At 39.4% G+C, this 14139-nt stretch overlaps 1 protein-coding gene across 17 annotated transcripts in view; it reads left to right on the top strand.

The window, feature by feature from the left end:
• The window catches only part of MYT1L (myelin transcription factor 1 like), a 280396-nt gene that overhangs the window by 224383 nt on the left and 41874 nt on the right, over positions 1–14139 (top strand). For 16 of the 17 annotated variants that reach the window (XM_083607079.1, XM_083607083.1, XM_083607078.1 and 13 more), the window contains 3 exons: positions 278–385; positions 4211–4422; positions 10239–10486. In XM_083607079.1, the coding sequence (XP_083463205.1) occupies positions 278–385; positions 4211–4422; positions 10239–10486 (568 nt within the window). The remainder of the gene's footprint in view (positions 1–277; positions 386–4210; positions 4423–10238; positions 10487–14139) is intronic. The other variant, XM_083607073.1, reaches the window with a different exon arrangement.

Below are 14139 nucleotides of genomic sequence, written 5' to 3'. Positions count from 1 at the left end.
TGCCGCAATATGTAGCTTGGAAAGTATGTTTGGCTTGGTGGGTCACACGTTTCACAGAACTTTTCTTATGTACAGTGGGATAGGAAGTTATTTTATTTTTTTAATGATGTCAGCCCTGTGTCTTTAAAGGCTAGAGTTGTGCATCGAAGAGGAGTAACGCAGGGCATCAAAAAGCAGATTATTTTGTTCCTGGCAAGCTTCCTCCTTATATTTACTAAGAAGGGCTCTATGAAGCTATTCAGGACACGACAATTACATTTTCTTTCTGTAATTGCAGCCTCTCGGGATGTCCTATTGCTGCAGCAGAGAAACTGGCTAAAGCTCAAGAGAAGCATCAGAGCTGTGATGCATCCAAATCAAACCAGGCATCAGATCGTGTCTTGAGGTATTAAGAGTTGCTCTCACACTTAATAGCGTATACCAGATTAATTGCATAATAAGTTAGCCTGAGCACTAAAAAAAAGAGAAAAAGTATACGACCCTTGAAGAAGTGTTTAGAATTAGGGCTTCTGGATCCTGTTCTCAGCATTTATCTGCCTACCAATATACCCTGGGGGTGGGTGGGTTAATGTTTTTTTGGCAAATATCAATAAAGCTGAAAAGCTCATTTTTGTCTTAGGCATTGTTTGGTGTAAAGCTGCCTGCTGGAGTTCTGAAACTAAGAACAGTGTGAAAAAAAGTTGATATCTTTGGGAAATAAACTAATATTTACCGGTAAGTCTTGTTTTTTCCAGCAGGCGTTTACTAGTAAATATCAGTTTAAATGAAAACCAGAAGCCCTATTTTTCAAAATTTTAGTTTGCCAGTATGGATTTCTAATTCAAAAGTATTTTCATTCTTAGATTTAACAATGAAAAGCACCCACTGAGGTTTAGTTGGCTTCTTATTCTCTCTAAAAAGAATGATAAAGTTACACCATCATATGGCTTACAGTTTTATTGCTGCCAATAATTCATGATTCATCTCATTCCTCAGGAATACAATTTCTAGGTTGTCCTGTGCAGAACCTATAAGCATTTCCTTGAAGCAGTTACCTTTCTTGGGAATCTTGAGAGTCAGGATCCTAAGGCTATGTCCTCTGCTGTGTAGGTCACCCAAGTGCTGTAATATTTTCTAATTAAATGCATATATGTAATGTACACAGCATTCCCTAGGAAAAAAGAGAGAGTTTTCCTATGTTTTCTGTCAGGAAACTAGTTAATTGTAAACATTAACAGAATGGCTTCACTTGAAGGTACAGATTTAGATTCTGCTTTCCTCTCTCACAGTGACATGTCTAATGACCATTTTTAGTGGCCTCATGATACTGGATCATCTGAAAAAAATCCAGCCAAAACTCAAGCTTAAAGCTGAGGGTTTGGTCAAAACATGCTGGGCTATTTTGGATTCATTTCCATGTGCATTTACGACTTACAGTGATGTCAAAAGCAAACCCACAAACGTGATGTCTGAAGCTACATTTAGAGTGCCTTCAGATCTCTCATTAATCCAATGGCAATGCAAATCCAGTGGCAAAGACATTTTAATAATATCGTCCATACACAAAAGAAAGCAGGAATCGTGTTTTAGCCTAGAAATCTTGTGGTGGTTTTTACTACTAATGATGTTTCTAATCTTCATTCAAATGGTATTTGAAAATGCACTTAGTACTGCCCTGGAACTGCAGGTTTTGTTGCAAATCACTCCATAATCTGGAAGACTGAAAATGCAAAGCACGGCAAAACTTGCTAATAGTGAATGCCACTATTTGAAAGCCAAACACTGCAGAGTTCCCCTGGTATTATTTTTTCCTGGCTTCTTCTACAGTCTAAAAATGGGGGGGGGGTGATAGTTAAATTAGGCACAGACATCAGATATGTATCAGTGTGCTTTCCCCTTGCCATTAGAAAAACAAGATTATTTTTCCAAAGAAGAAGCATGACTGATTTTGTTCATCATTCAGAAATACGATGTGAGTTTACAGATTTAGGGTTTGGTGTTCCACATACTCTTCCACTTCAGATACAATTTTGGGGGGAAACTTCTTTGTTGATCAAAATAACAATACCACAGATAAGACTCTTCCATGGCAGCTGCCAAGAGGAACAGAACAAAGCTGGTGTAGCCTTGCCATTGCTTTCGAACCAGAATTTCTTTAGTGCAAAGTCAAATGCCATGCAAAGGAAGCCTCTTATAAGAAGCAGCACCTGAGCTTTTGACAGATTCCTCAAATAGATGTTTTGGCACTTTTGCTTTTGCCGCTGGGACTGTCGTGCCTTTCAGATCTTGATAGGTGATCTGAGTTACATTGTCACCTCAGATTTGACTTCTCCGCTGCCTTTCTCCTGTAAGAGCTCTTAAGATGAAAACTCTGAAGCTCGCCCTGTGATATTTGTGCTGGCTAAGCACGTATCGACTGCTGTTATTACCTTCAACTTGATTTCAAACAGACTAACCCATAAGAAGCGCCCAAGTTTTTTGGGGGCTTTTTGCTGCACACCTTGACCTAAAGTTGTGTCCTAGCAGCAACAACATGCTTCTGCCTTTTTGTCTTCAGGCTGAGCAAAATGGTGGTGCCTTTGGCATCCAGAACTGAAGCCTGGTTACTTAGGATTTCCCACCGAGGTGGTGCTTCCTGGGGAAATATCCCTTTTGCACTGCAAGTGGAGTAGGATACATTTTTAAAAGCCTTTTGAGAAGAAATCTGATTTACAGAATATGTGATCCAGTGTACAATTAGTATTTGTTTTGACGGCACAGTATCTGAATTCTATTTCCATAGTTTAAAGCAGCTTTTTGCTTTACTGATCTTGGTTCTGTGTTTGCAGAACACTGTTGGGCTCTGTTCTCTCAGAAGCAGTTTTCCACCCCAACATGTGAAATAAAATCAAAGTGGATGAGTAATAAAATCTTATTTATACATACATATCTTTTACCTAAATCCCAATGAAATAATACTTTGGAAGTCTAAAAGTTTATGGTTATGTAACATTTCTCACATTCACTTTGAGAGGCACAAAGCCAACCTATATTATTAGACCATCTTATTAAACAAACTAATACGTAACAGAGCTCCCATCCATGATAGTGCAGTTGAGGCTTTCCTTTAACAAATTTACAGTCATGCATTGGAGCAAATCTGCCATCTATATTTTATTTCAGCTTGGAAGGGGTTTTTTACTTATATATATATATGATGTTTTTAAATTTTGCATTGTTATATATTTGCCATTTTATGATTGCAATGGGGAAGCACTTGAAAATGACATTGCCACACTTATCAGGGGTGAGTTTGTCCCATCACCTTTGAAGAGACGTGAGTTGGTCTCTTCCGGGGGAGGGGTTGTGGGAAGCTTCTAATTTTATACCCAGTATTACACACCATGATTTGTTGCAATAATGAGTTACCAGCAATGCTAAGGTCAACAGCAGTTGAAATAAGACCATAGATATTGCAAAGAAACAGCAAAATAGTCAAATCACAGAACTTTAAAAAGGTCTGTTTGATCTCACCACACAAGCCTGCTAATATGGCATTTTCCTTTCCTTAATGGTAGGTGAGAAAAAAGTATGTATAAAGGAGGCATGTCAACCATTATGCCCTCTTGGGGAGCTGAAAAGACTGATGGTGCCAGCACTAACCAGTTCAAAATTTTAGTGCTGTTAAATGTAGGTCCAGTGGCAGTATAGTTCAATGAGTAGACTTCAGGACGTTGGTGGACGCACTAGATATCAAAGCACATGTGGACTCATTGCCCGCACCTTGATCATCCTAGATTTAGAAATTATTCCAGGGGCAGGTAGGCCCTGGAATTGCTGTTGCTCCAAAACTTATATGCACATGTAATATGCTCAGGTAACTTTTGCTATCTCCTTGCAGAGCTGCTGTAATTATGCTCCTCCCCTTATTGCCTCATATAGCAAGGGAACATACCTGTGTGTGTGTTGGTGTTGGTGTTGTTGTTGGTTTAATAGGACCCATTTGCCTATTTCTTTTGCTATTAGCCACTTGTAGTGTAATTATGATTTGTTTTCTCTGGGCTTTTGTTGAAGGAAGGTGTCCTGCTAAAATACAACTTAAGCGCTTAAATAAATACATAAATAAATGCATTGCTGCCGCTTGTGTGCAGTAAACAAGCTGAAAGAAGTGTTACTATCAAGGCTTCAAATTGTGTATTATCTGTCTAACACACTGTACGTGTTTGTTTGTTTGTTTTTGTTTAATTTCTAGGCCCATGTGTTTTGTTAAGCAGCTGGAGATCCCTCAGTATGGCTACAGAAACAATGTCCCCACCACAACACCCCGCTCCAACTTGGCCAAGGAACTAGAGAAATACTCTAAGACTACGTTTGAATATAACAGTTATGACAACCATGCATATGGCAAGAGAGCCATAGCTCCCAAGGTGCAATCAAGGGATATTTCTCCCAAAGGATATGATGGTATGAGGTGCACACTCTTTAATCATCAGAAACCAATCTGCATCTAACAATGGTGTGGATTGTACAGACCGCATCTGAGTATTGTATGTGTTCATGCCTATGTAATAGAGCGGAAGTCTATTTATCTCACCTGCCTGCTTGGTAGTAATAAAAATGGTATGGTTTCTGCATTTTTCTATGTCAGAAATTGCAGCCTTGAGACTCACAACTGCTTCTGCTTCTGCGGCCCAATCCATTAGGCCGAAAAAGTTAAGGCACAGGTCAATATCACTTGGTCCTTAATTACACAAGGTTGACATAAAAACGACTTTGGCCAACAGTAGGTAGGTTGCAGAAAAGCAACAAGAATAAGGATGGGTTTTTGTTTTGTTTTTTTAAAGCAGATAAGCAGACTTCTGCTATATTAAGGGAATTCTATTCATTTGATGATGGTGTTGCCTGGAACTTTTCATGAAAGCATGTCAAAAACTTTATATCATGCTGGATTCTGGATTGCTTTGTGTCCGTCCCCCCCAAATCATGTCTAATGATTGAGTTTGGTGGATTATTGTTATTAAGTTTGCAATACAAATGGGCAGTGGCCCCAGGCCATGTAGTTTAGCGTCCATTTTAATGTCTAGGAGAGCCAGACTTATGGGTTATGTAATGCTTTGCTAACTCACAAAGATAATGTGCTTGCTCTCTGAGGTTTGAGAAATGGAAATGTGTTGAACTTAGCTGCAGTGCCAACACCTTTTGTTAGTCATGTTAATTATGGCCCTAATATATTACCAAATTCTTGATGGGGGGTTTTTGGGCTGAGGGAGGGTAGTGCTGGAAAACCTGTAATTATTATATATCACCTGATTCTGCTGATGACTCTACTTTGGCGGGGGGCAGGGGGAGTGTAATGATTGTGGAATATAGATTAGCACCGAGACTTCACATGATTACTAGACCTTTGTGGGCAGAAGGAGGGAGGGGAGATGTGTGCCATGTTTTCAATTCTGTTTTTTAATACACAACATGTCAGTGTAAAACAATCCGGTTCCTAGCAGTGAAGAAGAGGTACAGAAATGTCCAAGTGACAATCTTAACCATAGTACAAACAAATCCACTATAGACCTAACATCTTGGAACAGACATAGAGTGAGATTGGTGTGAAAAGTAGTGAAAGATGTACAAACTGGAGCACGCTCGCATCGTTTTGTTGCGAGGCAACTTTCAAGGTATAAGGTTTTGTAGAAAAGGGGGTTGTAAATTCTTTAAATAAAGCAAGAGACTTCTGTTGCCTGTTTAGGCATACTAGCAGTATCCAGAATAACAGATGACGCTTTGAGCAATTGTGTGTTTGGACTGTACCGAAATTCTGTGTAGACAAAGTGGGAGGTGTGCAGTTTGCCCAACTTTCTAGGTGCATCATGGTGAAGACGGCTTGAGTGTTTCTGGGACCTGTTTGTATGGTAATTCTGCATCCCTTCCCCACCCACAGCCAATCCTGACATAATTTAGATGATAGTTCACACTATACCTGGAGCAGCACTGTGTTGGAATACAGAGCACTCCCTATCCAGCTGCTCACAACACAGGGTGCCCAGCAAAAGGGGGAACCAGACAGGTGTCAGCATGTGTGAGTCTTGCCAAGATCCTGAGGCCTTGTCAACTGGGTGAGAATGCCAGGTGCCGATGCCGATACGCATATTTAGACTCCACAACAAAATTCTGTGGTAGTGTTGTTTTTGTATGTAACAAACATAGATATCAGATTCCATTTGTTGGACTGATTAGTACAGTGCTCTCTTGTTATTGGACAGGATCTTAATTTATCTTAATTTGGGGGAAGACATGAAACGCAGGTATAAGACACATACACACCCATCGTCTGAGTTCTTTTTTATTCAAAAAAACAAAAAACAAAACAAAAGATGAGTATATAGTGAAAAACAAGTCTACAAAGTCTGTTATCTGACAAACTATGGTAACGCCTCACGCAAACCCTTTTTCTCTCCAGTCATGGATTTCATTTGCAGAAGCAGGGCAATAAATGGCATGCTAGCCATGATTTTACTTTCTCATGTCAATTTATACACAAATTTCATAAAACCGGTATGAAAGAGTTTTTGAGGAACTAGTAGGGTTTTGAAAGGGATTACAGCTATTGTGTGTATGCATTGAAGCCTTCACACACAAGAATTGGCATGGATTATGTCTTCATAGTTGTATAAATTAAGGTGTAGTCAGGACCAAGGAATTACCCTTTTAGGACCTCAATTCACTAAAGAACTTAAGCATTCTTAGGGGAGGCCAGAAGCCTAGGAACGTGCTTAAGGTGAAGGCTTATTCCGTGAGGATTTGTTGAACTGGATTGTCAGTGATGGAGAACATCTAAATGGGGCTTATCTGCACTGTGCAAGGTGAGAGAACATTTTATTAATAAGTATGAACTGAAGTTGGCCTGTATTGTATGTGAGGCATAAAAAGGTGTAGTGATGGTTACTGCAGTAGTTGTATTGATGTTAGTGTTGAAAGTATAAAGTGGCTAATAGGCGCCATCCAAGACGTTTTGCTGCCTGAGGCAGAGCAGCAAATGGTGGCACTCTTAAAGTTAAGGTGCATAGTAACCAAGACTGGCCAAGTTATTTTGGCACATGATGCAGAAAATACCACAAGCATCTCTCCCTAGCAAAAAAATAATATGACAATAAATTAAATATTTTCTGCCCTTTCGTGACAGCCGAACTCAGCCACCTGAGCTAGCCACCTCACTCTGCCTAATGGTAGGGTCAACCCTCGATGTAAGGGTTTGTATCCAACAAAGTCATTGAACATGACAAATGACTTCTGCTCACGCGTAGAACTTTTGCTCCCCTTGCACAGATACACCCGAAACTTGCTCTCGAAGGTTAGGAAGAGCAGATTGGGCAGGAGAGGGGAGAGGGAGAGGAAGTTCTGTTGCATGAACAGTATTTGTTCTGCTCATGCAGTTATACTGTTGGATGCAACCTTCAGTCTTGACACAGATTTATTCTCTTATCTATTCACTTGTATTTAGAATTAAGCAAGAAAAGAAGATCACTGGATGAGAATAGCTATGATTCCATCAAAACACAGCCTAGTTAGGCAGAAGTGCCTGGATTTAATCCAACCAATGTTGTGATTGCACTGCTGGTGCTACTAATAAGTAGTCTATTATGCTTCAGCAGCAAGCTAGTATATAATACAGAAGTAAGGTTACCTGGCCCAGGGAACTTACATTTGACCACTTCTGTACAACTTATAAATAGATATGATTGTGATAGTCATATCCTTATCACCCCTTCTCCTTATATTTTGTTTAAAAATATGTGCTTAGCCAGTTCCTCATCACATCACTCTAGGATGGGTTACAACGTAATTGAAAACTACAACAATTTGAAACAATTATGAGACAATAAAAACAGAACTCTAAAATTCAGTCATGGTTCAGTCACAAACTGAAGCAACGGCCAACTTTCCATAACTGTACTTAACAACCCATAAATGTCTGGGCAAATAAACAGGTCTCTGTCTGGTGCCAAAATGCCATAAGGCAGACATGTTTCCAGGGAAGGGACAGTCTACAACTGGGGAAGGTGTCAACACAGAGAATTTGTTTTCAAGTCTCAAGCAAGCAACAAAAGTAAGGGGTTTATTGAGCTCTGGCTGGACCTTTATGGTTGATGATGGGCTGTGTTCAACTTGGCAGATCATAGGTTGTGCAGTAGAAACAAATAAGGGACTGGATACAGAGAAGTTAGAGGTTTAATAATAAGGAAATGAGGAATGACTTGGGGAAAGTCAAAAGGAGTGGGAAGAAGAAACAAATGTTTTTCGGAATAAGATTTGTGCTGACATTCTTTAAACAAATTAATTGTGCTTCCTTTTCAACCTCAGTTTTTTTCTTTGTACATTCTTACTATTGTACGCAAAACATTTGTTCTGTCCCCATGATATTGTGTCATGTGTGCTTGTAGCAAGCAGATGTATTTGGCTATATAGATAATACACCAATGGAGTTGGTCGCATATTGATTGTTGAATTGTAACTTTTCATTATGTTGATGTCAGAGATGGAAAAAGAAATATAGTCTAAAGTATTTTTGTAGTGTATGAGGTGAACCTGAGTTTTCTCCTCTTCAGACATGCCCCAACACTTCCCCCATAGCATTCATATTGTCAACAAATTATATATTGAGCCATATTGATTATTTCAGTATTTCAGGGACAAATTATGGGTGAAGCTGTTCTCTGAATGTCTAAATATCTGTGATTATTTTAGTATCTGGAAATTAAACATCAGTTTATGGTGCCAGATGATTAAAAATGAAAATTGAGCAAAGGGTTTGGCATCTTAACTGAGGAATGTTTGAGCTTTTGTTAATATCGAGGCATAGCTTGTGTCAAAGTTCATCAGAAAAAAAAATGTCAGGTGACCAATGCGTGCTCAGAACATAAAGTAGTGACAGTAAGGAGGGTTCTTTTTAAAAAATAATGATATTGGTTTAGCATGCAAAAAGGCACACAACTTAGATGCCTAGAATCAAATGGTTTGAATCACCATGACCACTTCTAAAACAGAGAGACTTCCTGGGCCAGGGAAGCTTAGGATCTATTTGTGCATAGGGTTTTGTGGGACCCAGACATTGCTTTGAAACTCCCATCCTTCCCTCCATTTGCACCATGCAAAACTAGATGTTGATATGGAAGAGTTGTGAAAAGGCTCTTTGGGACAGACAAAAGACAGCACTTCTTCACACAGGGCATAGCTAAACTATTAGATTTGCTCTCACAAGAGGTAATGATGGCCATGAACCTGGTTAGCTTTAGAAGATGCATAGACCAAGTGTGTAGAGGTCCTTACTTGTGAACGTCCTGTGAGAAAAGAATGATGGAGTAGAAGTTCCTTTGGTCTTGACTCCTGAGGCGTTTAGAAATTAAATAGTCATTGCAATTGGCAGGGGGAGGGGCTGGGTTCAGATCAAAACCACAGAACTGGGCTAGGAAATTTTACCCCTTAACGCTGTGCCACTTTCCTGATTATATTCTTGCCCCAATACCATCTATTTGCCCCACAGGCAAAACCTTCAGGTACCATGGTTTTTGACATTACATCTGAACCAACCTTTGTATATTAGATGCTGTCAAAAAAAATATTGTGTCAAGACATAATAGCTTTTAATATTACATAAACAGTTGGCTGGGTAGGTGAGAAAGGAATTCCAATAGTTCCAGGTTCAGCTCATGAGGGGATGCCTTCTTAATGTACTGTTTAGGGTGCAACACTTTCAAAGGCAACACAGAGGAGATCAAGCATATTATCTTCTCAGTGAGATTTTTATCTGTCAGGCCCCCTCAGAAAATAGTGTGAATTAGGAGCTTTGTGCAAGTTCTCCCGTTTTCCTGGGGCAGTGCATTCCTTCTTCTCCTGCCAACAGTTAACAGTGTGTGTGTGTGTGTGTGGCTTTTGTTTTTTTAAAAGCCCTCCTTATAGTGCATTGTGCACATTTTGCTTGCTATAAAACTGATCTGAGTGTCGCTGCAGAATACTCTGGAGATTATCGCTCTGCTTCTTTTCAGTATCACATCCAGGTTTCTTGTGCAAAAGAAGCCGCACTCGAATATCATAAAATTATCAAGAGTGGTTCCCTTACACACACTCACATACACACACACACAAACACACCTTGGGTTTCCCCCTCCCTTGATAGTCTTTGCCGTTCCTTTTGAACACCATTCTCTGCAGATTGCATTGCTTTTTTACATGTGCGTACATAAGTGCCAGCCCTTTTGAGTCATCCTTGTCATATTTCCTTCCCACAGCAAAACGTTACTGTAAGAACTCCAGCCCAACTAGCAGCACAACAAGCAGTTATGCCCCTAGCAGCAGCAGCAATATGAGCTGTGGAGGAGGCAGCAGCGCCAGCAGTACCTGCAGCAAGAGCAGCTTTGACTATACCCATGACATGGAAGCAGCGCACATGGCTGCTACTGCTATACTGAACCTTTCCACTCGTTGCAGGGAGATGCCTCAGAACCTCTCCACTAAACCTCAGGATCTCTGTTCCAGGGTAAAAACAAACAAACCTGTGCCTCTATATCTCTGTGTATATTTGTTTGTTGAATGGGGAAATGCATAACGCTTTATTGTCGGCACTGGCATAATACTAATCATCTATGATAAATACAGCAAGAGCTTCCAAGGATGCTAAATCTTGTTCTCCATATAAATTCTAGCAATGACATCTTGCAGCTTTGCTATGGTAGTCCAGCAGCAGCCATCTGATATGAGCTAGCTCAGAATACAGAGTTTAAAAAACAGGGTGGAAACGAATAAAAAGCCTGCTGTTATTGTTAAATGTTTCCTTAACTGGTGAGGTCTGCGGAGACTACAAAGGTTATGTCAGCTGAATTCACTGAATAGTCTGTGCTATAGGTTTAATGTGCTTATTGGTGTATTATTATTATTTTACTTAAATTATAATTTGGCAATGGATTTGTTTTGCATGGCAAGTACGAGTGGTTTGGCACAGCGGAATTAGACTCCTGATTAGGCCTACATGGGGCCACTTTCATAATGTGTGTACAAATAAATATCAGCAGGGCAGTAGGAAGATTAGTGACTTCGCCTCACAACTTCAAACTTCAACCATACTCCATCTTGTATGTTGCACGTCTGTTTTGTGTGGTGCTTGTGTCTCCCTGGAAACTGCTACGTCCAGTGATAAATATTCACTTAATAGTGTCTTGAACATATTGAAAAATCTGATCTAAGATTATACAGATTTATGCTTAGAAATCAAGAAATGTGTCTTCAAATGCATGTTTGGGTTTAAAGGTGGGCCCTGAGTCTGAAAAGGTTGAAGACTTACTGAAGGTAGATGTTCCATTTCCATGGAAAGCTGTGGCCCAAAAGTGGAAGTCTGCGACTACCCACTTTTTAAAAAAAATAATTAAGTACATTTATTTACAGCTTAATATTTCAAAAAACTTTAAGCCATGATCTAAATTTTTGGAAGCAATGGAAAACATTTTAAAAATGCATTCCTTTGTTTTCATGCATTAGTGTCTTGATGTTGTTTAAAAACTGTTGTTTCCAACCCTGACCCTAAGGAACATTCTATGTTAGCAACTAAGGCTTGTTTTCCACGTTCTTTGGTGTGGGACTTGAAAATAGCTTTCTGATTTCTCACTTCTGAGAATCTCCCTGTGGTGTTACTTGAGATCTGAGGGTTCTCCCCATGTTGAATGACACATCAGTAGTGGGGACTCGCAATTACTGCTGTTAGTCCTGTTGCTAATAAGCATGCAAACTCAGGTAGCCCCAAATACCAACTGTTTCCCATTGGAGGTTTGGGAGGGGAAAAGAGATCTATACTTAGCTAGGCTTCCCAACAACATGAGGAGCTAACGCACCCCTACTGACTAATCGAAAGGCCTGTTTTGCTCGTGTATCTGTACACAAAGATGGGAACTAGCTAGTCAGAACCACACTTCTTACACAGAGCTAGGCATGGAGGAGAAATCTGCCAAACCTGTACTCCAAAGCAGACTCACCTGATTCGATCCGCGAGAATCAACATATCTGGATCATGCGTCCAGCTTGGAATCCACAATCCTTTATGAGGGGCGACTGAGGGCTGCTCTTCTAAAAATGATTTTTGCCCTTTAAAACTGGGTTAAAAATAATAATGTTTATCTAGCCACCCAAAGCCTGAGTGTCAGGTTCCTTGACACCCCCACACTTCAAATGCGGTAGAGTAAGTACAAATACCTGGAACAAATACTCAGGTGCTTAAAAAAAAAACCAACCCCACACCATGTGGATTTTAAAAGACTTCCCCTTAAAAATTCACCTATAAACGGGACAGGATAGACTTGATTCTACCCTAACGCAAAACTGGGATGGATTGAACTTAAGTCTGTCCGTCCGTCACTAATGCTGAGAGACCTTACTATGAAAATATAAAGCTATCCCAGGTGTCTTCAGTAGCCCTAGTATGCAGGCTCAACACAACACAGTAGTGCTGCACAGCCTGACACCACTTTATAAGTGTTAGTGAACACTTAATAGATTAACAACCACTTGGCAAAGCCTAAAGGAACTAATTACAAAAAGGAGCAATTCTTACAATTAGGACCGTGTACTTAAATAATTTATTCAGTCTTTAAAAAACAAAAAGACTCTTAAAAAAAAAAACATTGTGAAGAAATTTCATTTTTATGAAAAAAAAAGAAGTTCAGAGAGTTAATGAGATGTTGCTTGTTTAAAACCATTTCCCAGCAAAACTACGCTTCCTTCATGAGACCACTAGATGGCTATACAAACACTCAGAGGGTGAATCAAACCAAGTTTTTGAAGCTATCAGTGAACTTTGTGTCTGGCAAACATATTCTGCTTTTTGCAGAGAAATTTTCTTGTAACAAAAGATAAAGATAAATGGATAATACAGCTTATCCCAAAAGTAGCTATTAGAAATAATTAATGTCAATTTAGAGAAAAGGAGAAAGCTTTTGTTTTCATCTTACTTGAATTCATTGTATTATTATATAGAAGAGAGGAAAACCTATTTTTCCCTGGCATGTAATATTAATCCAGTTTAGGTAGAAGAAATTTAAGTAACATCACTGGGAGATGTTGCATTTTCTTTTTTTAAGTTAAAAGAGGATTCCCCCTTCCCCAATGTTTTCCCCTTTTATTAAAATCAAAATGGTACTTCTGGGAAGGTAAATGCCGCACCAAATCACCATCAAGGAAATAATCAAGTCTGGTCTATTAAAAGCAGTATCCAAGCAGGATTGTGATGTATGATTTTTCTAGGTAATAAGCATGGAGGAAATATTTTCTCTTGGAGTGTCTTCTGGAAGCTTTTATTACTGTGAGGAAAGCAGGTTGCTAGAACTATGAGGAAGTAGAGCCTTTTATGCCACGCTTGAAATAAGATTTCTTGGGAGAAGGATCTTTCTCTCTTAAAATATGGATTTTGTGTGCATTTTGGCTTCAGGAAAACAGAGGTTCAAAGGTGTGTAGTGTGTGTGTGTGATATTTTTGCTTCACTTGCAAAAGGAAATAAAAGAGGGAGAAGGAAAGGTAGAAAGGCGGAAAGAAAATGCCTCACTTTCCCAGCACACTTCCTCAATCGCTGCAGGGAATGTCAGTACCAGTTTCATTTCCCCAAGCTGAGATGATTATAAAGGAGGACTTTGTAGAATGTAAAGGCAGTTTATCACTGAATGTCTGTGATGGGGTGTCTGTGTGGTTTGAATACATTTCCACTTTATATGGAGGTGGCAAGCACAGTACAAAGAGGCTTATGGAGGCCAGTCCCATGAAACTGCCTGTTGGTGTTACTGGTTGAGAATGGTATGTTTTTTGTGTTTTTTGTTTAGTACTTAAAACTTCTCTTTTCTGATTCCACAGTTGCTAGCATTTGAAAGGTTTGCTGAAATTTAACATTTAAGCTTCTGTTGTTGATTGCTCACCTAATTAAGGCGCTCCAGGCCATATCAGATTCATATAGTTGTTAAAGAACTAGACATGTCAAGGAGTTAAAATCAAGGCAGCAGAATTTGCAACAAGAAAATGTTTTTGCAGAGATTTCTTTTTATTATACAGCAGTATTGCCAGGAAGCAGAATTGTAAATGAAACACTCCTTTTGGTAATAACTCTGTATGTGCTGGGAAATCATTGATAACAACAAACTGAACTCTATACCCTTGGCA

Source organism: Podarcis filfolensis, assembly GCF_964270895.1.
Source record: "Podarcis filfolensis genome assembly, chromosome: 3".
Classification (NCBI taxonomy): Eukaryota; Metazoa; Chordata; class Lepidosauria; order Squamata; family Lacertidae; genus Podarcis; species Podarcis filfolensis.
The sequence above is the reverse complement of the archived record's forward strand: the minus strand, read 5'-3'. Positions and strand labels throughout refer to the sequence as shown.